Genomic DNA, 24,038 nt, shown 5'->3' on the forward strand with positions numbered 1-24,038 from the left:
CTGGGGACTTAACAGAGCATGGAGACCACCTGGCCTCAATGATTATTAAGGGAGGTCTGTTAACTACAGAGTGCTTGATAGAGACGGAGTTCCTGCGCAGCACAGTCCTGGCAGGGTCGGTGGAAGAGCAGAAGAACCTGCCTGGGCGCAAGATGGCATCAGCTACGTTAACAGCTGCAAGAGCTAACTGTGGCCATATTATAGAGCTGCGCATTGACCTCAGTAACTGTGAGTCACAAGTGGCGGTTTCTAATTAAAGCTGACTAAAGTAAAATTTATAGTTCAGATCTTTGGTTTGCAGTAGCAGTGCTCAATAACCAGAAGGAAACAAAGATGAATGTCTCTATTTCTCCTCTTCATTTTTTTTTTCCTTTCATCTTTTATCCATTCCTTGCAAGGCAGCATTTGCTTTGTGGGAACGTGTGTGCCTGCAGCTTCAGTGAAAATTGCCTTCATTGACTCAGCTGAAAAGCGAGTGTCATAATTTTAAGACAAGGATTTTTATGAAAGAATAAGGTTTCTTTAAAAAAAAAATTGTGTTTCTATGGGTTTTTAAATGTTTTCCTTTTTTTCCACCTGTAGTTGGGCATGTTAGAAGAAGATTTGTTAGCCCTGAAATCTCCTTCAAAAGAAAATATTGCAGATGTCTTAGAAGCTTACCATGCAAAGGTAATCTTATCAGTATTCTAACCTCAGATTTTAATTCATGGGAAAGGGGAAGTGACTGAAAAATTAGAAGTTGATGAATATTATAGTTTGTGACTATAAATAAACCCACTGGTATTTATTTACTTTAAAACCTGATGGGAGTGTCAGTATTTCACAATTGTTAGGATGGGCATCTGAGAAGATGACTTCTTTACCTGCAACTACATGGCTTGTTTTCTCATTGCTGGTGAATTTCAAGGCATAGCCTTGTGACTGGCCCTTGCAAGGGCCTGTTACAACACACTGTGACTTTTCTATAATGTAAGTTCAATGTAGATGCTACTTGTGGAGCTGCTAAAGTGAAAGTTTGGTATCTGTCTGAATATAATAATGAAGTACATTGCAGTGTTTTCTTTTAATTGCTTATGTAGTCTACCTTAAGTTTTCTTTTGAGCACTGAGAATCTATAAACATGCGACATGACTAATAGTTAAAAATGATATCAATAGATTGAATATATGCTCTCTCCTGAACCCCACTAAAATTATCATGAAGGAATAGAAAAGGCAGGAATCCACAAAGAGAAGCAGAGCAGAAGAGGAGACAGTGGCAAGTATGAGATGTCACTATTTTGGAAGCTTGAAAGTGGAAGGATGAGGGCAGCTACTTATCCTTCAATGGGGGAGGCCAGTAAGCAAGCCAATTCTTGCTGTAGACTCTTTGTAGGTACCAGGGCCTCTGACAGGGCCTCACTGGCTAAGGGCAGGGTAGATGAGGTGTTCTACTGAAAAGATGCAGAACATATTAAATGGGAAGAATGCTGGCCTCTCTTCCTGGTTGACTCCTAGAATTCTTACATACCATCTATCTTAGTTTGGGCAGCCATAACAAAATTGCTGTAGACCTGTGGCTTAAACAACAGAAGTTTCTCCCGGTTTTGGAGGTTGGCAAGTCCACGATCAAGGTGCCAGCTGATTAGGTTCCTGGTGAGGGCCCTTTTTCTGTTCTGTATCCTCACACAGCAGAGAGAGAAAGTGATCTCCGTCAGGGCTCTGTGTATGAGGGCACTAATCCCATCCCGAGGGCTCCATCCTCTTGACTTAGATACCTCCCATAGGTCTCACCCCCCACATACCATCACACTGGGGTTAGGGTTTCAATGTGAGCTTTGTGGGGACACAAACATTTAGTCCATAGCACCATCCCACTCCCAAGCAATTCATTAGAAGCAAAAGAAAACGTGTAGCTATTGACATTCGAGGACCTTTCTAATGAAAGAAACATTCGGGCCTTTGTGTGATCATCTCATAATGTATAGATATTTGACACTTCTATCATTGCAATTGACATTACAAAGCTTCTAAATTTTAGTGCCTCACACAGAAAAACAAGGATTGTCAGGCATTAAAAAACAGAGATTGGCCAAAAAAGGTACTCGAAGGGAGTAGACAGTGCAAGGAGAAGGAAATGAAGCAATTATAGATTTGGCTGTGTTGTTTTTTTTTTTAATCTTCAGATAAGAGAAACATATTTTATCTGTGAAATAAGAACAGTTGTTACTAAGAGAAATAGTTGAAGAATAAAAGAGATATTTAAAATATGACAGTGAAAGGGAGAAGAAAAACCCACAATCGATTAGACTAAACTTGGTGGATGAGGAAAACTCTAAGAGGATAATACGATGAAAAATGAAGAGAAAAGAGGATTATTCCAGGAGGCCCAATATTGTAACTGTCAGGAATGTGTAATAGAGGACAGGAAATATTTAGAGAAATCATTCCCCCTCACCCCAAAATCACCCAGAACTGAAAACCATGAGTAGAGAGTCATGGGCCGTGAACACTTAGTGCTGTGACTATGCATGCAAGCATGTGAGCGTTTCATCGGAGTTTGTCAAAGCATTTGACAGTCCCTTATGTTGTCAAGTTGGATAAATGTGGGATGGATTATAGTATGTGGAGGCTGAAGGGCCTTACCAGAGAGTTCTGATAAGTCTGTAGCTGTTGGTCTGTAAGTAAAGTCATCTTGGCCTTATTCAGTGGTTTTCTTTCTAGTTATTTGGATAAGAATGTTGATGGCATTTTGATCAGATTGATTTGAAACTAAGAAAAAAAAAGTGCTTCCAGTTCAGAGTAATATGTTTAATAGTAAAACTATGAAATTTGATCGGTATGTGGGGAAGCATTCCATGTGTTTCCTTTATTCTCTCATTACTGCCGTGTTCATAACACGCCTGACACCACATGTGTTTGCTTTCCACGTATTGGGCGGTTCTGTACAACACCAGCGGGGTGTCTTATGACTCATTGCAGTGCTAACACCACCTGCCTGAGGTTACCATCAGATCACACCACTCACAGGCCCGGTCCCACAAGATGGGCCGCCCTTCAGACTCCAGTTACAAGTCTCAGGTTGTCACCTGTGCTTCTCACTGACTGGCAGTAAACTGGGGTTCTTTCCTCGGCTTTGATAATTTGCTAGAATGACTCATAGAACTCAGGGGCACATATAACATTTATTGGTTTATTATAAAGCACACAATGAAGGATATGAATGCACAGCTCAATGGACAAACACACTGGGTGAGCTCCGGAAGGGCCCCAGGCCCAGAAGCCCTGTCTTCGTGAAGCTGGGGTGAGCCACTCTCCCTGCATGTTTATCACCTGGGAAGCCTTCCAGACCCCGTCCTTTGGAGTTTTTTCTTCGGAGGCTTCACTACGTAGGGACAGTTGATTAAATCATTGCCCACTGGTGATCAAACTCAATTTCCAGCCTCTTTCCCTTCATTAGAGGTGGACAAGGGGGAGGTGTGGGAGAGTGTGGACAGTGAGGGATGAGACTCAAAGTTCCCTTGGTTGGTTCCCCTGGCACCTGGGGGCTTTCCTCAGGAACATAAACAAAGGTGTGATTGAAAAGGGCTTGTGAATAACAGAAGACACCCATTTCACCTTCATTTCAGGAACTAAGGACAAAAGACCACATATTATAACAAAAGATGCTCCACTTAGGGATTTCCATGGGTTTTCGGAACTGTGAGCCTGGAATAAACGGCCAAATATATGGGTGAAGACCAGATACATGTTTTTTATTTTAAATCACAATGTCACAATAGAGTTAATTGAATTTCAGTCGAGGGTACTAAATTCATAAGTACAGGATGGGAGAAATGTAGCCTACAATGGCACCAGTTTAAAGAAAGTCTTAACTGTTCAGTGGAAACCAGTAGCATAAGAAGACTGCCCCGAAACTAAGCCAGAGTTGTTGCAGGAAGGGGGACCCCTTCCAGGGCCTGAGAGGGGGCTCTTGTCTAACACTCAGAAATGAATTTCTGAGGAGACACACGTGCTGACAAAGCAAGAGATTTTACTGGCAAGGGGTGCCCGGACAGAGAGTGGTAGGGTAAAGGAGCCCAGAGTGGCCCTGCCTCGCGGCTCGCAGTCTTGGGTTTATGGTATGGGGCTAGTCTCTGGGCTGTCTTTGGCCAGTCTCTCTGATTCAGAGTCCTTGCTGGTGGGGTACACATTGCTCAACCAAGGTGGATGCCAGTGAGAAGGATTCTGGGAGGCGGTAGCACACGTGGCACCTCCTTTTGATCTTTTCTGAACTCTGCTGGTTGGTAGTAACTTATTAGTTCTGTGTTCCTTACTAGGACCTCCTGTCCTAAAACATCTCACACACTTGGTTACGGTGGTGCCTAGCCAGGGTGGGCGGTTCCAGTCAGTGTGCTTCCCCTAACAGTTAGTCCTGTTATATAAAGCATTGTTTCCAAAACAAGCAGGGGTGTGCAGAGCCTTGTTGTACTGTGCTGTGATTCAGCCACACCTGCAGCTAAGGTACTGTGCCACACTTGGAGAATAAACTGGGACTTGTACACAGGCAGCTCTGGATTGTAAGGGGACTCAAAACTGCACTGTGCAAGAACTAGCACTATAACAGGAGAGGGCGGATTTTTGGTCCAGATTTTTTTTTTAATCCTAATTATAGTTTTTCATACACTCATGAGTTCCTTTCTGAGGTAGTGTTTTTCCCCCTGGAGGTCAATGCTCTGGGGACATCAGAGATGTGGTAGGAATTTGTGTATCAGAAATTGGGGCAGGATGACTTCTCAGGTCCCTTGCAATCCTTAAATTCACTGACACACTTTGATGATGATATCATCATGTATACTGCCTACAAATAAAAATACAAGAACTTTTTTTTAGCTGTTGATACTTTTATCAAGTGTTAGTCTGGAATAATACATAGTCTGACTTTTGAACATACAGTGGTAGTTATTTATGAGACTGGATGTAATTTTGACTGAAAGTTATAATTTCCCTCAAAATATATCATTAAAATGGTGAAAATTTTAAAGATTTTACAAAGATTTGTATTACTTCAAATTAATTAAAGGTTTTCTTTTCAAACAGTCAAAGATTGATCAAGACAAGCCTTTTATACTTGAGGAACACATGGACAAAATAAACAGGTACTTAAAGAGAGATCTCAATTATGTCTGTTCCTTTGGAAAGACTATATTAAACTGAATTTACTGACACTGTAATTGTGCTGTTTGACAGTGCACCGAATTCTGAGATCAGGTAACATAGTGTTTTTATTTTCACTTACCTTTGAAAGTGGCTTCGTGTCCACTCTTTCAGGGGGAAATAAATTCATTATATTTAAGTAATCTATCATGTTGTTTCATTTGATCACAAAACATCTTTCTTTTTCTTTAATGAGGAAGAGAGGCTAGAAAATAATTAACTTATCTGTTATCTTCGTGAAGTCATCTTTTCTGAAGGTCTTATCAAGCTGATCAGCAAAACGTTTTGTGCAGTGTTTGCGAGACCGACAGACTGACTGAAACGTAAGAGGAGGGAAAAACCACTGGAATATAAGGCAACTATCTTTATACTTTAGAAGCATCAGTTTTTTTATAGTTCAGACATCATTTATGTATATAGAATAGATTTAAGAAAGCAGAAGAGAAATTTAGGCTATATTCATATTAGTGAAGGTAGGTTGCAAACACATACCCAGAGAAGCAGTATTTTATTTCATCATCCTGTAGTATAGGTTGGAAATTTTTTCATTTTTGAAATAAGGTTTAAGGGAAATCTATGTTTAGATTCGTTGCTATCATGGAAAGAAGAAATCGCTTGCATGTTGTTGAAGTCATATGTTTCCTTTTTTTTAATAGTTGGTTCTCAGCTAATACTGTGGAACAGATTGTTGACAATTTACAGCAAGACGGTTCATCTTTTGCCCTGGAGCAGCTGAAGGTAACACACAGACTGTCTCTGCCTGGAGTGTGGTGAGCTTGTGACAGAGCAGTCTCTGGGGGTGTCAGAGCTCTGTGCTGGGGATGTGGCCCACTGCACAGCGTTTTTTCTGAGCTCCATTGAGCATCGGAGAGTAGTTCCACAGAGCCTTTACCTAAACTCAGATGCCCTGTTGCCGGGGTCCAGCCCCGGTGGATCCAGGGTAATTCGAAGGTAGGGACGGAGTCGGCGTCCTGGAAAAAACTTATTTAATTACAGATATAGAGGGAGATTAGAAACAGATAGTGTAGTAGAAAAAGAGGCTGAATTCAGCTAGGAAAACGGGGAGCGAGAAAGAAACGACACGGGGGAATCAGTCTTTCCAGAAACTGAGCTGATTTCTTTATTTTTCAGGTTTGTTTATATACCTTTTTGTTGTACATAGGGATGAATACAGAGTCACGCGGGAGTCAGCAGACCTGACCCTTGTCAAAATCAGGTGCTTCATATAAAATTATACAAAGGTCTTATGAGTTTCATCATTTTTTAGCCATGAGGTCTGCTGACATTTTATGGCCCTTTCTGATACCGGTCAGTTAACCAGAAAACTTATTTTTCCAGGGGTGATTTTTTCTTAAATCAGGCGCCACCCTCCAAATAAAGTTGCATTCCTATAGGGTGAGGGTGTAGTGAGTTACAATCAAGAAAGGAATTTATTTAACCTAAGGTTTAACATGATTAATCTTAAAGGTTAATACTTATTTCTCCTATATGTTAGTTATATTCATTATAAGGGCAGGAATATGGAGATTTAGCAGCAAATATTGGCTCAACAAATGTAAACCCTTCACCAATGTTTCCCTTAAGATCTATTTTGTCTTAAGATAGTGATAAAGTTACATTTTTGCATAGCAAGGACACAGTGATTTATAACAAAGTACAGTGATCTATAACAAAAGATTCATTAACTCAAAAGTCTAGTATTGCTAACATCAAAAAACTACTATATTTCCTTTTCTATATTCCAAATATATTCCAAATCAATGTATTCTCAGGTGCCTAAGGATATGGAGGCCGGATGGCAATCATTGACTCATCAATGAAAAAAGCCCTATGCTAATACTCCAAACTCTCTGTGCTGTTTATGGCTGAGAGGCTGTCACACAAGCTAGTCTGTCAGCAGAGAGGTTTGACCTGAGACATCCTTGTCACACCCAGGGCAGGGAATCAGCAGTAATTATTGGCATGACAAATGGAAAAAACCCTTCACCAATATAATTCCTAATCAGCCTATTAATACTATACTGATGATCTTCTAACTTCTCAAAAGAGTCTGTATTTAGAAAGTTTTAAAACATCCTGTGCCTCTCACAGTTGGGAGGCTGTAAACAATCACATGTGGCTGGACAAGCCTGATCAGGCAGGCCAGAGAACCTTCAGAGTTCGTAAGTTGAAACACTCTTGTCACGCCCAGGAATTTTTATTAACTGGAGCTGCAAGTTAACTCCTTCTCTGAGAGAAATGGTTATGGGGGAGCGCTCCCCGTAAAATACTCTGATTTTGGGGGTAGATGCTCGGGAACAGGGGGTTTCCTGAGGCTTGATCACGCCTTTGCATATGCCAAGCTTCCTTCCTCATGACCTTTGCCATGGGTGGAGTTCCTCACGCTGGCTCCCAACACCCTGTCTACCCACTGCATAGTGACAGCAAAGCTAAGCTGTTTTTAGGTTCTTTGAATGGAATAGAGAAGGACTTCATGAGCATGCTTCATCTCCAGTAGTCCTTTTTGTCTTGAGGGAGAAATGTTCAGGGACATTTTTATAAGGGCTGGATTGATGGACAACAGTCAACCTTATAATTTATTGCAGTTGTGACATTAAAATGTAAGTTCTGTTAAACTTGCAACACGTCAGAATATGGTCTTTTTAGCAGAAAGTTTAATAAGAAAGTGACCCCTTTAAAACCAGCAAGAGGCTCCATCTTCAGCCATAGGTGAGTGCTAACACCAGTGTTAGTACACTTCCGTCTTTCTTCAACATGACTCTCCTTGTGACCGCAGGAGAAAAGCTGTTTTTGTGTAAATGAGTGCACATTGGATACTGACGTTTGTGGAACAGTCATGTGACTGTTAAAGTTGGTTTATTTTAGACTTCTAGACAAAGGAAAGAAAAAGATGTTTCCTTATCCTGAAAAGAAAATGTGGTTTCTCATTATCTGATAGTATTTTTCAATTTATAGGTATAGCATTTCAGTTGTCAGATAACTTACTGACAAAAATTTAAGTTAAATCTTACCTGTAAAGATGAAAACATTTCTTCATTCTTGAGGGAATGTTAATTTGTCACTTAGGATCTTATTTAGTATGGGGATTTTATTAACTTTCAAAATGAAAGTGAAAGTGAAGTTGCTCAGTGGTGTGAGACTCTTTGTGACCCCATGGGCTATAGCCCAGCAGGCTCCTCCATCCATGGGATTTTCCAGGCAAGAATACTGGAGTAGGTAGCCTTTCCCTTCTCCAGGGGATCTTCCCAACCCAGGGGTTGAACCCAGGTCTCCCGCATTACAGGTGGATTCTTTACCAGCTGAACCACAAGGGAAGCCCAAAACAGCCATATGTTTCCCTAATTCACAAAAATAATGTTAGCATTAATAACTCTCAGAAATGTTTGCATAAACGTAGGTAATCATTTTATATTTCAAGGATTCTGACTTGGAAGTTGATTTTGTTGGTTTCAGAGCAACACAGAAGCCAGCATTCCTGTCCCCCCTTCGCCTGCCCCCATGCAAGAATGTTAAGTATGCACTTGGCAGTTTCATTTGAAAGCAGTCATGGGGCAGCATATTATCTCATAGGCTATATAGCACCACTTTAAGGCAGTACAGAAAAGCAACTAGCCATATTATTTTAAAACCACTGGCCTAAGATTGATTTAGCTTTCTTCTTGGAGGAATTTCCAGGATATTGATCTGTAAACGTTACAGGTAAAACTCCACAAGACCAGGGAAAGAGTCACAGGAAAACAATAGTTTGAATAGTTAGCAAGGCTCACACAGGTCTGCCATGAGCCAGAAGGTTTACACTTGAGCAGTGGGGATAAATTAATACTAGATTGAAACTTGCTCTGAACTCCCAGGATAATTCAGTGGGGAGAAGAAAGCGTTTTCAACAGATGGCTCTGAAACAAATGGATATCCATATGCAAGGAAAAAAAAAAGGTTATTGGCTCTTACTTTGCCCTTGTAGGGAGGAAAAAATCCTCTATCCTCTTAGGTTCTCTGGCTGGTCTGAGAGTCACACTGACATAAGACAGATCAATGGGAAAAGAATATACAGATTTTATTAAATTTTTACAGATACATGGATGTCTGTACAAGAGAATGAAGATGTGAGGGATGACCAGAGCAGGAAGCTTTCATACCTTTTAGATAAAAAAAGAATAAATTTGTAAAGAATTGACAAGACAAAGAACTTTTGGTTAGGAGTAGTACATGGTGAAGAAGTAAACAAGGCTTATTTGTACAGATTTATTGGCCCCAGTGGAGAAGGAAATGGCAACCCACTCCAGTATTCATGCCTGGAGAATCCCATGGACAGAAGTACCTAACGGGCTACACTCCATGGGGTCGCAGAGAGTCAGATATAACTGAAGCGACTTAGCACACATGCATTGGCCCCAAACTCCCTGTTTCTGGTGATCAGGATTTCTTCCTTCCTCCTGGCACAGGGAGGGTACCTTTCACATGGGGGTTGCATCTCCTGCTTTCAGGAAGAAAAGGAGGGTCAGAGTGCCCTTCTTATACCTATTGTTTCCCAAATGCCTTTTACTCAAAATAATCAGTATGCCAAGGTGGCATATCTTGGGGTAACATGCTTTGAGCTCCTTCACACCAGATGCAGTTCAAAATAGATTACAAATGTAAGTGCTAAAACTGTACCACTCTAAAGGAAAGCATAGGAGAAAATCTTGGTAACTTTGGGTTAGGTAAGATTTTCTTTAAATGTGCAAAGCTGGAATAGCAAAAGAAAAAAAGTTGATAAATCTTTATTACAGTCAAACACTTTTCCTCTTTGAAAGACACTATCAGGAAAATGAAGCAACACTTTGGGAGGAAATATTTGTAAGACATGTATCTTATAACTAGACTTAAATCCACCATATATGAAGAACTCGTATGATGTAAGAATGTAAACACAACTAAAAATGGGAAATGTGGACATTTCACCAAAGAAGATATGTGAACGGATAGGAAGCACATGAGAAAATGATCAGCATCTTTATTATTATTAAAAAAATATATCTATCTGTGCTGGGTTTTAGTTTCGGCCTGATGGATTCTTAGTTCCCTGACCAGGGACTGAACCCAGGGCCCCTGCATTAGAAGCATGGAACCTTAGCCACTGAACCACGAGGGTAGTCCCTCAAGGTCTTTAATCTTTAGGAATATGCAGATTAAAGCCATGATGCGATGCTGCTGAGCATCTATTAGAATGGCTAAGACTTAAAAGGTGACAGCACCAACACTTAGTGTGGGTGAAGATGCGGAGCACCTGCATCTCACGTATTTCCGGCAGGAAAGCAGTTTGGCAGTTTCTTATGGAGTTAAATGCACACTTACTGGAAAAATCCAACAATCCTGCTTTTAAGGATTTACCAGAGAAAAATATAAACATATGTCTACACAGGTGCTTGTACTTACATGTACATAGTAACTTTATAGTTGCCCCAAACTGGAAACAATCCAATCCCTGGTGCTGTTGAATGAGTAAACAGATTGTGATAAATTCATACAGTGGAATATTATATTCAACTATAAGAAGGGATGAGTTGGTACATTAAAAGCTTGGATGAATTTCAGAAGCAATATGCCAAGTGAAAGAAGGCAGACACAGAGGATTACTTAATGTATGACTGTATTTTTATGAAATTCCAGAAAAGCCAGAACTGTAGGCACAGAAAACTGTTGCTCAGTGGTAGAATTGAGGGAAGTAGAACTCTTTGGGGTGATGGAAATGTTCTGTATCTTTTTTGTGGAAGTAGTTGTACAACTGTATACATCAAAATTTGTAGACCTAAATTCACTTAAAATGAGTGAATTTTATCATATGTAAATTATACTTCAGTAAAGCTAATTATTTAAAAAATAAAATGATATGCCAAATTATGTTTTAAAGTTTGCACTATAGAAGTGGGCATTAAATTTGCTGCAGTTTTGCTTTTGCTAAGACATTTGAGGTTATTTGTAGTTTTTTACTGTTAGAAATAATGCTGCTATGAACAATTTGGTCTATGTCTTCTGGTAACAAAGATACACATTTCTGTATACACCTAGGAGTAGTTCTGCAAAATCACATGTGTTGTTAAAAGATACACTGAGGGATATTAAAATTTTTAAGAGTTTATTTGAGCAAAAATTGATGCAAATGGGGCAAAGTCTTTTATGGAAAGGAGGTGGAAGCAAAGCTTATTTGTTTGGCTGTAGCTTAAGCAGTAGCTTTATTTGGGAAAGCCTAAATTGGCTGTTTATGATTGGTTGTCCTTAAGTTTTTATTTTTAAACTTGAGGCATTACAGGCTCAGATTTTGGTTTGCTTACAGGCTACTAAAGCATTAAGGGCACTTCAGTTGGTTGGCCTCTATTTAATTTAACAGTATGTACATTTATGTTGGTTACTGTCAAGAAGTTTTCCAATATGGTTGTACCAATTTACATTGCATAGTAAGTTGCTCTACATTCTCACCAATGCTTGAGATTACTTGTCTTTTTCAATTTAGTCACTTTGGTATATGTAAAATAGCATTGCATAGTGGTTTTAATTTGCATTTCCCATGATGACTAATGAGGTTGAGTATTAATTGATACCTTTATTGACTGTGTGGTATCTTTTCTTGTGAAAAACAAACAAACAAACAAAAAAAAAACAAAAAAACCCAAAAACCTAAGTTGCGTCAGTCGTGTCCAACTCTGTGCAACTCCACAGACGGAAACCCACCAGGCTCTGTCCCTGGGATTTTCCAGGCAAGAACACTGGAGTAGGTTGCCATTTCCTTCTCCAATGCATGAAAGTGAAAAGTGAAAGTGAAGTCGCTCAGTTGTGTCCGACTCTTAGCGACCCCATAGACTATAGCCTATGAGGCTCCTCCGTCCATGGGATTTCCCAGGCAAGAGTACTGGAGTGGGGTGCCATTGCTGTTAAATCTTTTATTATTACTGTTAATATGTAGGAGTTATTTCTATGTATGTGGATATTTCTATCCATACTAAGTCCTTTATCCAGTACATAAGCTACATAGATCTTCCTCCTATCTGTTACTTGCCTTTTTTCTCTTTTAATGGTGGCATTTATTTCTGTTCAAAATATGTGAAGACCGTATCCTGAAGATTTGAGGCAGACCCACAAATGGGAGATTTCATTAAACACTCTTTACATTAATCAACTATAATGTAGGAGTTTGTTATTTTGTGGTTTTGATATCTGTTAACTGTGTTATTATTCTTATTAACTTCTTAAAAAGTGATTGGATATACCATTTTAGATTTTTCTTAAAAAAATTAAAAATCCAACTGTATACAGTGTCTCTAATTAGTATTCCTTACTTTTTTATTTTCTAAGTGTCATTTCCCCTTGTAGAAAACATTACTTCTAACCAAAATGGTTTCTATACTTTTTCAAATAATTTGTTTTGACCTGTTTAGCACTGGTTTATTTCTCTTGTGCCTTGCAAGTATTTTAAAGTATCTGCTATTCAAATTAAATAATTAAATAATTTCTATTGTATGAACAGATGATTTATTCTTCTTCTCTGACTTCTGTAATTTGAAAACTACATTGAATACTTCTTAAATGAATACTGCCTGTAACTTACTGAAACTTTTCTCCATGGCATTTTTAACAGTTCAAAGAAAGTTTTTATTTTTTTAATTAATTTATTTTAAGCTAATTTTTTTCTTTTGTATAGTTCAGCTCAGTTCAGTTCAGTCACTCAGTCGTGTCCGACTCTTTGCGACCCCATGAATCGCAGCACGCCAGGCCTCCCTGTCCATCACCATCTCCCGGAGTTCACTCAGACTCGCGTCCATCGAATCCGTGATGCCATCCAGCCATCTCATCCTCTGTCGTCCCCTTCTCCTCCTGCTCCCAATCCCTCCCAGCATCAGAGTCTTTTCCAATGAGTCAACTCTTCGCTTTGTATAGTTATTTATTTATTATTTTTGGCTGTGCTAGGTCTTCGTTGCCATAGGGGCTTTTCTCTGGTTGTGGTAAACAGGGACTGCTCTTCGTTGTGTGTGGGTGTCTCATAGCGGTGCCTGTTCTTGTTGCAAAGCACGGGCTCTAGGGTGTGCAGGCTTCCCTAGTTGCTGCACGTGAGCTCAGGAGTTGTGGCTTCCGGCCTCTGGAGCACAGGCTCAGCATTTGTGGCACACGGACTTAGCTGCTCTGCGGCACGTGGGATCTTCCTGAGATCAGGGATCAACCCTGTGTCTCCTGCATTGGCAGGCAGATTCTTTAGCACTGATCCACTAGCGAGGCCCCAAAGACAGTCTTTTAAAGTAGTGATTTGGGGTTTTTAATGGAAGGATTAGAAATTTCATCTCATAGTATGCTAATAGATTGGGAATATTCTGTAGTCTTTCATCAGAAGAGAGCAGAATTATATGCATTTATATTTTTTCCTATACCTGTATATATTCTTTTGAGTTAGATGAAGAATAAGCCAATTTGTTGCCTTTAATTAGCTCCTTAAGCTCTCAGTTCCTGTTCATTGTCTTTACCCTCTATTTAATTTCAGTTATCAGCTCCATTTTTCAGTGCATTTTTAAAGAGTAAAATGATCTAAGTTTACTTGAATTTCTATTAGTGTTCCTACTTGTGAGATTAAATTTGACAGAATTTAAACTTTAGAGAACATTATACATTTTTTTTTAATAAAGAAAAAATGATCTTCTTTGTGGTACTGGATTAAAAACTTTTGTTTGGTGCTTTGCCACGATTAGGCTAAGGCATAATCTTACTTTTGTGAGATTTTGTTGTATGAAGGTATTGTTAAGGAGCAAATTTTAATGTGATTTGTATCAAAACTCAGCTAGTTTATTATTTAAAAGTAAAGGAAGTATTGGGTTAAAGCGAGTAAAAAAAATTTTTTTTTCTTTAATAGGTAATTAATAAAATGTCTCCAACTTCACTAAAGATCACACTAAGGCAACTCCTGGAGGGGTCTTCAAAGACCTTGCCAGAAGTATTAACTATGGAATATCGGCTGAGTCAAGCTTGTATGGTAAGAATTTTTCTTTAAAGTAATTCCATTTTCTAGTTGTGAAAGTCATATATGTTCATTATAGAACATGATAAATATAGAAAATTTATAAATAAGAAAATTGAAACTGTATAAATTTACTCTGTGAAAATACAGTGAGCCAGTTAGCTTAAGGTGTGTGGAAATACTAGATTGTTAAGCCTTTATGAAATAGCAGTTACATTTGCATGTAATTGTAAGAAGGACTCTGACCTCTTGAAATTCAAGTAGAAATTATAACCATTTTCAGAAATTATATGCCATTTTCAGGCATAGGCAAGAAGCATAAATTCTCTAAATCTAAATGTGTATAAAATGTGCAAAGGGAAGTTATTAGTCAGTTATGTGTTTCAGTTAATAGACTAGCATTAAAATACCATTATGGATACACTTAAAATAGGCAATAATCACATAGAATATTGATTTCATGAAATATTTTAGTCATAGTGATTTCTTCTTCCAGGTAAATTCTTTTAAAGCAAAATTACCTCTTTTGCATTATGTGTAGAGAACCTTTGCATTAATAAACTCATCGCCTAAAGGAAATATTATGTTTAATATCTAGAAAGCAGATATACCTAATAGACTTCCATGTCCTAGAATATTATTGTGAAGATACTCAAAGTAGTTCATATAACCATAAATGAAGCTCTATTAGTCATATCTTGAGGTTACTCCATAGTATGTAAATTGCAATGAGGTCAAGTCAGTACTGTGCTTGGTACTTTATATGCATTCTCTCCATTAAATATTATACCGTCTCTAGAAAGCAGGTATTATTATTATTTCCACTTTGCAGATGAGGAAACAGTGGCATAGAAGAGTAACCTACCTCAGGTGATGCAGCTATTAAGTGGCACAGACATGGCAGGTGAAGCCCGGTGGCCAGAGTCTTGACCACCACCCAATATACCTCACACAGTGCCTCTTTCCCACTGTACATTTAGCGCACTGACTGGATGGATTGGTTCCTTCCTCCCGTCATTCTCCCAGCAAATACACTAGCCATATGCCAGGCACTGTGCTGTGTGTTACATTGTTGTATGTCCTTGTTCTCATGTAATTTATGGTTTCCTGAGACTATGAAGGACAAATAAGTAAAATAATCACCAGTTGTGGTAAGTGCTCTAAAGGAAACATACAAGGTTGGTGATAGCATTATGTGGGGAAAAGACGGAATGGGGGAACCTTTAGATAAGTAGGTCCAGGAAAACATCTTGAGATGTTAGCTCACCTGTCACCTGAAGGGTGAGACATGAACATGTTGAAAAGCCTTATGGGTTTCAGCAGGGGGTGATTTGGTTTGATTTGTTTTAAGAAGGTAATTTATTCCTGCTGAGTGATGATGGGGTCGGAGGGGTTTCAGAGTGGGGGTGAAGATCAGATATGAATTTACTGCAGTAATCCAGGGGCAAAATAGTAGTGGCTTAGACATGAGTGGTGGCAGTGGTGGGGAATAAATGGATTTGAGATAGATGTAGCAGATAGATAGGCCTTGATGGATATGAAGGACAAAACACATTTAGGAGTTGGAGTTTACAGGTGTGGGTTAGAAATTTAAGTCTGAAAGACATCACCAGTTTAAAAACAAACAAAACTTTGGAGATTTACTTATTTACTTAACAAATACGAGTGCTTATTACCATGGGCTCAGCATGGTAATAAGGTGAACAAAACAGACATATCCCTCCTCCCATGGAACTTTCTTTATAGTGGGGCAGATAAACTATAAATAGATAAATTTGTTAATATGTAGTATATTATTATAAATACTAAGGAGAAAAAGTAAATTGGGAAGAAGGGTAAGGAATAAGGAGGACAGAAGTTGAACTTGTAGATAGGATGTCCAGGGAAGAGCCCACTGAGATGGTGATCTTTGAGTGAAAACCTGAAAGAAGTATGGTAGTTAGTCATGCACATACCTGGAGGGCACCCGAGTACAAAGCTCTGAGGGGAGTAAGGGGTGGCCTCGTGGATAGAGTGGGGCAGGGGTGGTCAGTGGGTGAGAAAGAGCAGAGCTGACAGGGTAGGGAATGGCTGTGCAGAGCATAGGGGCCTTGGAGGTCTTTATAAGACTTCATAAGATTGCTGCAGGGGTGCCATAATTCTCATGGCCTGCAACCAGAAAGGCAGGAACGTGGAGTAGGATTGCTATCATGGCATTTTATGGGATCATGTCCATACAGTACCCAGGGCAGACGAATGAGTTTCTGTGAAACTTAAATTCATAAAAGACTTCATCGATTTTCTCTCCTTTTCACTTCACTTCAACATGTGGCTGTAGGTAGGGTAGTAATCTTCCCTGAACATTTCTTGTACAGTAGTCATCTGTTTTAGCTATGTCAACTGCTTGCTTTTGTTCTGAGTAAAATGGGAAGGCACTGGATGTTCTTTGAGCAGTGGAGGGCCAGAATCTTATATGTTAACAGAATTGATTGCTTAGGCACTGCTGTGTTGAGTTTAGAGTGGATAAGATCATATCCTGATGCTGGGAAAGACTGAAGGTCAAAGGAGAAGGGGGCAGCAGAGGATGAGATGGTTAGATAGCATCACTGATTCAATGGACATGAATTTGAGCCAACTCCAGGAGAGAGTGTAGGACATAGGAGCCTGCTGTGCTGCAGTCCCTGAGGTCACAAAGAGTCGGACATGACTTAGCAACTAAATGACAAGAAGAAGATCGTATAGAAGGAAAATGAGCAGTGGAAGAGGAGGAGGACAGAGGCGGGAGGACCAGAAGAGCATGGTGTCATAAAAGCAGGAGAGGAGTGCCCCAGGGAGGAGGAGTGCTGCCGAAGCCTCTGGTAGACAAGAATAAAGGCATACTATGTGGCGGCAACACTGAAGGTACAGGCACGCCATTTCAGGGGTGTGTTGAGGCAAAAGTTACAGTGTGATAAGTTGGGGAGGGGAGGGGAAGTGAGTAAATGGGATGTGAAGAAGCGAAGACTGTGTTCACAGCCTTTTCTTCTTAAAAGAGAAACAGGGTAGAAGCTGAGGCTGTGAAATCAAGTGAGATTCCTTTTTTATTTTGTAAGGTGGAAGTTACTAGAACATGTTTGTAAATGATTGGAAATGATCCAACAGGGGAAAAGGATTATGTTGATGCTACTAATAATAGTTAACATTTACTGAGCACTTACTTTCTGTCAGACATTGTATTGAGATGTTGATATAAAATAATCGCAGAGAAGGCAATGGCACCCCACTCCAGTATTCTTGCCTGAAGAATCCCATGGGCGGAGGAGCCTGCTAGGCTGCAGTCCATGGGGTCGCTGGGAGTCGGACATGACTGAGAGACTTCACTTTCACTTTTCACTCTCACGCGTTGGAGAAGGAAATGGCAACCCACTCCAGTGTTCTTGCCTAGAGAATCCCAGGGACGGGAGAGCCTGGTGGGCTGCCGGCTATGGGGTCACACAGAGTCGGACACAACTGAAGCGACTTAGCAGCTTAGCAGGAAGATGGAGGCATTATCATTTCATATAAGGAAACTGGGAAGTAGAGAAATTACTGGCCCAGGGTCATGTAGTTACCAGGAGATGAGCCCAGATAGTTGAAGTGTAGGCACTTAACCACAGTTATACTGTGTACATTGACTGTGCCAGGAAGAGAGAGAGAGAGACCTTCTCAGGTATAGCCCTTGAGAAGAGGGCAGATGAATGGGAAGGCAGGGGAGGACTGGCCTTTGGCAGGGGAGGGTCCCTTCTGCCTTAGTTGGGACTCGGAAGGCATGGTGCAGATAGCTGTAGTTGGACTGCAGGTTTTTCGATAGTGAGAAGAAGAGAATGTTCATGTCTTAGGGCTTCTCTTTCTTTTTTTAAAATAAAGGTTAAGTCATTAGCTGAGAATATAGTGTAGGCGGTTAAATCATTAGTTGAGAATCTAGTGTAGAGAGTAGAACTTGCCTAGGGGTAGACACTGCGAGGACGAAGACAGTGAAAGTCTTATCCAGCAGTGGGGGAGAGAGCACGGATTGTGAGGCCGTTCTCTGTGCCTTTGAGGTTTGTGATCATGACTTTTATGGAGCCAGTCATAGCTGTATGGTTCGTCTGCAGTGAGATTTAGCTGTGTGAACGCAGGCAGAGATACATGGTAGGGTGCTGAGATTTTGGCAGGATAGAATAAATGGGAGAAAAAGGCTTGAGGGAGATGAGGGCATTTTCAAGAAAAAAATGACTGCATTAAATAACTGGGGAAACTGGGCTGGATGAAGAGCAAAGTGAAGCCAGAACAAATGGTGAAAAAGTCATAGGTCACTGGAGCTCAATAAGATTGGGGATTTGAAGCAGTGGAGGTACTTAGCAAATAAGAATAGGAGGAGGTGATCAGAGGTGGTCCAGTCTCTGAATATTGTGGCTCAGGGTTGGCCACGAGAGTGGGGACTAAAGGGGGTGGAAGAGCAGGGCTCGTCAGGAAGGAGGATGCCCAGAAATTCCTCTTTGAATCTTGATTTTCTTTCAGAAAGGCCATGACTTTCATGAAGGCGTTAGGGCAGGTAAGTGACACTTGTTTCCTTCTTGGGTATTATGGAAACGGGAACGGGATTTTTGAGCATATATTGTTTAAAAAGGACAGTTGTTTTATTAGTGAAAATCAAACTTTTGTAAAGACTGAAAACAAATTTTAATATTACCAACTCACATATGAGGGAAGATCAATCTTTGAAACCAGAATTGTTTTAAAAATTCCAGTAGCCTTGTCACTGCTCCCTAATTTATATATAAGAAGTAATCCTGCTCCTAGCAGTCACACGGACTACCTCTGCTGAGTGCAGTGTGGGTTTGTCAACTCATTCTGCAGCTGAAGCTTTTGAAAGATGCCTTTGTTCTCTTGCAAAAAGCCCTGAAGTCCCTGCTTTTCTTTTGTACTGCCTTGGTGAAACCCAGCCATGTTGAGCCCTGCCATCTACCACTTTGCCTGTACCTAGCAGCTCAACATTGCCTTGAGAAAAAACTGCATGACATAATTAGCAGCATCTGCAAATGGTATCAATTTCTATTCTTGCTTGTCATCTTCAGTCAGAATATTAAGAAAAAGCAAGCAATTGATTTTTGTTCTAGCAAATTTGCAATCATTTTTTAATGTATGAGCTCATATCCCTATAAACAATAGCTGTTTATGAGTTCTTTCCCTCTGCATGTATTTTACATATCTACCTTTCTTGTGTTTTTATTTATCACTTTAATATAGTACAGACTCTAGATATACTTTATCTGAATAAAAGGTTATATTCTCTGAGCAGTAAGCTTCAGTAAACACTAATCACTATGGTAGAATTCTCTTCACTTCTGGCATGATATAGTATAAGAAATAAAAAATCCTTTTAGAGAACACATGGAGCTGAATCAGAGGAGATGGTTATACAGAGGAGTATGTTTTATAGAAAACATACATTCATCCCACTGATTCCCTGCAAATTCTTGCTGCATGTGGATCAGAGCTTAGACCTCTGATTTGAGGAGGACCTGTGTGCTACTTCGGAGAAGGCAATGTCACCCCACTCCAGTATTCTTGCCTGGAAAATCCCAAGGGCGGAGGAGTCTGGTAGGTTGCAGTCCATGGGGTTGCTGGCAGTTGGAGACGACTGAGCGACTTCCCTTTCACTTTTCACTCTCATGCATTGGAGAAGGAAATGGCAACCCACTCCAGTGTTCTTGCCTGGAGAATCCCAGGGACGGGGGAGCCTGGTGGGCTGCCTGTGTATGGGGTTGCATAGAGTCGGACACGACTGAAACGACTTAGCAGCAGCAGCAGCAGCAGTGTGCTACTTGGATTATGCTGCTAAAGTATTCAATGTATGTTAATAGAAGCCCTTCTTAACTTAGAAAGGTATTATTTTTAGGTATACCGTTAGATATTTTAAGGAAAAAGGACTGAAACCAAGTGACATCAAAGTTTTAATTTACAGGGCAGGGGCTTATCAAGCTACTTTTTAATGAAGAGTAAGTATGCACCCTCATCTTTCAGCATAACCTCTTTATTCAGAAAGCAGTATCTATTCTGAGTAAAACTGTTAAAATGTTCTTGCATAACCAAATGTTACAATTTGCTAATTATAAAGTATGTTAGCAGATTAATTAAACTACCAAATTAGAGGAATGGTTGTCAGAAATGCTCTTAACGTCTAGAATAAACTTCTTCCTTTAGAACTTACAGAAAAGAATTTTAAAAGGATTAACTCAGATTTGCTGGAGAGTTACCAACTGGAGTTTTGAGTGGGTACCTCATGAAACCTTCTGAAAAACCTGAGTTTCCCAAATGGCAAGAATGTTTTATCTGTGCTGGATTAAAAGTGTTGTTAGTTTGAAATTAAGTAACATTGAAGATTTGAGTGATACTCTCTTTGCTTTTGTCCTTTAGTAGACTGTTAAGAAGGTATATAGCATTGCCTTGAGAGCTTAAAAGAGATTCTTGTAGAAAGAATATTCCAGGATTGTTTTTATTTACTCCGTCCCGGGAATGTAAAACTTTCAAATTGGCTGGGATCATAGCATCAATGTTCAGTATCACCATTGATCAGATACTGGAATCCTGTAGTCAGGCGGCTAAACCTTGGAACCCTACAGTATCCACATTTAATTATGCATAAATCCTCTTTCCTTCTATCTCCCCCTGCTGCCTTTGGTTCCCAGATTGCTTCTTTAATTATTTAGTGTTTTAGTGATAAACTTATTTTTTAATGTCGGCCGGTGTCGGCCGGTTGGCCTTGTATGTTTAAATATTTTCATTCCTCACAAGAATTATGCACATTCTAAGCACGGTTGAAATTCCCTACCACAGCTCATTCTCTTTCTTGTTTTTAATTTTTTTGAGATAATTGTAGATTTACATGTAGTTGTGAGAAATAATATGGAGAGGTCCTCCATACCCTCTACCCAGCTTCCCAAATGGTAACATTTGTATAACTGTAGTATGTGATCACAACCAGGAAACTGACATTTTCCTCCCTTTTAGAAGGAGGTTATGGATTGCTTCATCCTTAAAATCCTGTGGGGATACTGTGTGGCTATGCTAAGTGATGACTATACTTGAAATAAGAGAAGTAGAGCTTCTCCTGATAACCTGAGGTGGTCTGGTGTTTTAATTCAGTGTGAGCTAGATGATTCAGCAAAACAGCAGTATGCATATTAATTATGCATAAAGTCCCTTTCCCTGTACCTTAAGTAATTTTCCTCTCAGTTCAGTGTAGAGGTTAGAAGACAGATCTGGGCTCTCCACCATCCTCTGCCTTTTTTAGCTCTTTTACAGCAGAGATTTCATTTATAATTTTATTAGAAAAAGTTTGAAGGCTTAAATCACTGGATGAGTTCAGTAGACTGTATTCAAGTTAGAAGCATCAGGCTTAGCATGTTAGGTCATCATCCAAATTCTGTGAGGGCTTAATTTAAGGGGAGTAGGGGAAGGAACATATACAAAAATTTCAACTTTGCAGAAAAAGATGTGCTATAGAAAAATATGCCTAGTCCAAGGTAGTTTGTGTCAATTCAGTAATTAAAATCTGGTAATACCAGAAAAAAAAAAAAAATTAACATTTCTTTTGTCTCTACTTGACAGTTTTAATAGATAAAGACCAGAGTCCAAAGTGGAAACCAGCTGACCTAAAAGAAGTTACTGATGAAGATTTGAATGATTACTTCAAATCTCTGGGGAGTAATGATTTGAAATTTTGAAATGATTGGATTTTTAAAATATTATTTTGGAGCAGAGGTTGCCAAACTATGGCACATGGGCCAAAGCCAACCTGCTGCCTGTTTTTTTTATATATTGCTCAGCTAAGAATGGTTTTTGCATTTTTAAATTTGGGAGAAAAGAAATCAAAGACCAATATTGGCATGGCATGTAAAAATTACATGAAATTCAAATATGATTGTCTATAAATGAAACTTTATTGGAACATGGTTTTACTCATCTGTTTACATATCTATGGCTGCTTTGAGTAGTTGCAGTAGAGATTATAAGGCCTGCAAAGCCTAAAATATTTACTTATCTCATCCTTTTCACTGGAGGTTGGGGCTGATGTACTGGGACGAACCAGAGGGATGGTATGGGGAGGGAGGAGGGAGGGGGGTTCAGGATGGGGAACACATGTATACCTGTGGCGGATTCATATTGATGTATGGCAAAACCAATACAATATTGTAAAGTAATTAATCTCCAATTAAAATAAATAAGTTTATATTAAAGAAAAAGAAGTTTGCCAACCTCTATTTTAAAAGATGGAAAAATTTGAAGGTCTTTAGAGATTCCTGAGTTAGCATATCTAACTGAAATGGGAATTTTATGTTTTGGCTCTGGATATTGATTTTGAATGTTCAGTCAATCAGTTGTGTCCGACTCTTTGCAACCCCATGGACTGGACACACCAGGCCTCCCTGTCCATCACCAACTCCCGGAGTTTACCCAAACTCATGTCCATTGAGTCAGTGATGCCATCCAACCATCTCATCCTCTGTCATCCCCTTCTCCTCCTGCCCTCAGTCTTTCCCAGCATCAAGGGCTTTTCCAACGAGTCAGCTCTTCGCATCAAGTGGCCAAAGTATTGGAGTTTTCAGCTTTAGCATCAGTCCTTCCAATAAATATTCAGGACTGATTTCCTTTAGGATGGACTGGTTGGATCTCCTTGCAGTCCAAGGGACTCTCTGAGTCTTCTCCAACGCCACAGTTCAAAAGCATCAATTCTTCGGTGCTCAGGTTTCTTTATAGTCCAACTCTCACATCCATACATGACTACTGGAAAAACCATAGCCTTGACCAGACGGACCTTTGTTGGCAAAGTAATGTCTCTGCTTTTTAATATGCTGTCTAGGTTGGCCATAACTTTCCTTCCAAGGAGTAAGCTTTTAATGTTAAGTTTAATGTTAAGTAAACTTATATGTAGGTTATAAAATGTTTTTTGGATACTTTGTTAACACTTCATAGAATTTCATAGTATAAAAATCTATTTTAAAGAATTCTGTGTTACTGTAGCTGAAGTGTTCCTTTTATAACATTAGAAATCTCAAGCAGAGAGAAAAAGGTTATGATATTGTCTCTTCATTATTAACTCAGCCTTGGCCTTCCCTGAAGTTAATCAGAATCCCTTCCTATGGTGAAAGTAAAAGCATTATTTCTTGTTGCTTGCAATATTTGCTAATCTGGCAGAGTGAGGTATTAGAAAATTCTTATCTCTTAAGATAGACACTCTGCAATTTACATCAGACTTTGGTGTGATAATAGTAATTTGTCCTTACAGTAGTTCAAATCAGGAGAAAAAACTTGAAAACCCTTTGGTTTTCTGGTTTCAAGAAAATACTTGAAACCCTATGAAATACCTTCCGTAATTGCTACTGTTGACAAAATAAGTTTAAGGTACACAACTGTCAAGGGCAAGGTTTTTCCAGTAGTCATGTATGGATGTGAGAGTTGGACCATCAAGAAGGCTGAGCGCTGAAGAACTGATGCTTTTGAACTGTGGTGCTGGAAAAGACTCTTGAGAGTCCCTTGGACAGTAAGGAGATCAAACCAGTCAATCTAAAGGATATCAACCCTGAATATTTATTTGAAGGACTGATGCTGAATCTAAAGCTCCAATACTTTGGCCACCTGTTGTGAAAAGCCGACTTATATGAAAAGAGTCTGATGCTTGGAAAGACTGAGGACAGGAGGAGAAGGGGTCGATGGAGGATGCGATGGTCAGGTGGCATCATTGACTCAATGGTCATGAGTTTGAGAAAACTCCAGGAGATGGTGAAGGACAGGGAAACCTGGTGTGCTGCAGTCCATGGGGTCACAAAGAATTGGACACAACTGAGTGAACAACACAACTGTGGATATCCCAGACTTGGAACGTTAATGTCTAGGTAAGAATCATC

At 39.6% G+C, this 24,038-nt stretch overlaps 1 protein-coding gene across 4 annotated transcripts in view; it reads left to right on the forward strand.

The window, feature by feature from the left end:
* The window catches only part of HIBCH (3-hydroxyisobutyryl-CoA hydrolase), a 122,993-nt gene extending 100,617 nt beyond the window's left edge, over positions 1–22,376 (forward strand). For 2 of the 4 annotated variants that reach the window (XM_069576998.1, XM_069577000.1), the window contains 7 exons: positions 583–669; positions 5,058–5,116; positions 5,831–5,912; positions 14,047–14,166; positions 18,649–18,682; positions 20,096–20,129; positions 21,742–22,376. In XM_069576998.1, coding sequence (XP_069433099.1) covers positions 583–669; positions 5,058–5,116; positions 5,831–5,912; positions 14,047–14,166; positions 18,649–18,682; positions 20,096–20,129; positions 21,742–21,754 — 429 coding nt within the window. In that variant the 3' untranslated portion in view covers positions 21,755–22,376. The remainder of the gene's footprint in view (positions 1–582; positions 670–5,057; positions 5,117–5,830; positions 5,913–14,046; positions 14,167–18,648; positions 18,683–20,095; positions 20,130–21,741) is intronic. The other 2 variants (XM_069576997.1, XM_069576999.1) reach the window with 1 other exon arrangement.
* Positions 22,377–24,038: the final 1,662 nt, after the last annotated feature.

The sequence above is a fragment of the Ovis canadensis genome, chromosome 2 (genome assembly GCF_042477335.2).
Source record: "Ovis canadensis isolate MfBH-ARS-UI-01 breed Bighorn chromosome 2, ARS-UI_OviCan_v2, whole genome shotgun sequence".
Taxonomy (NCBI): Eukaryota; Metazoa; Chordata; class Mammalia; order Artiodactyla; family Bovidae; genus Ovis; species Ovis canadensis.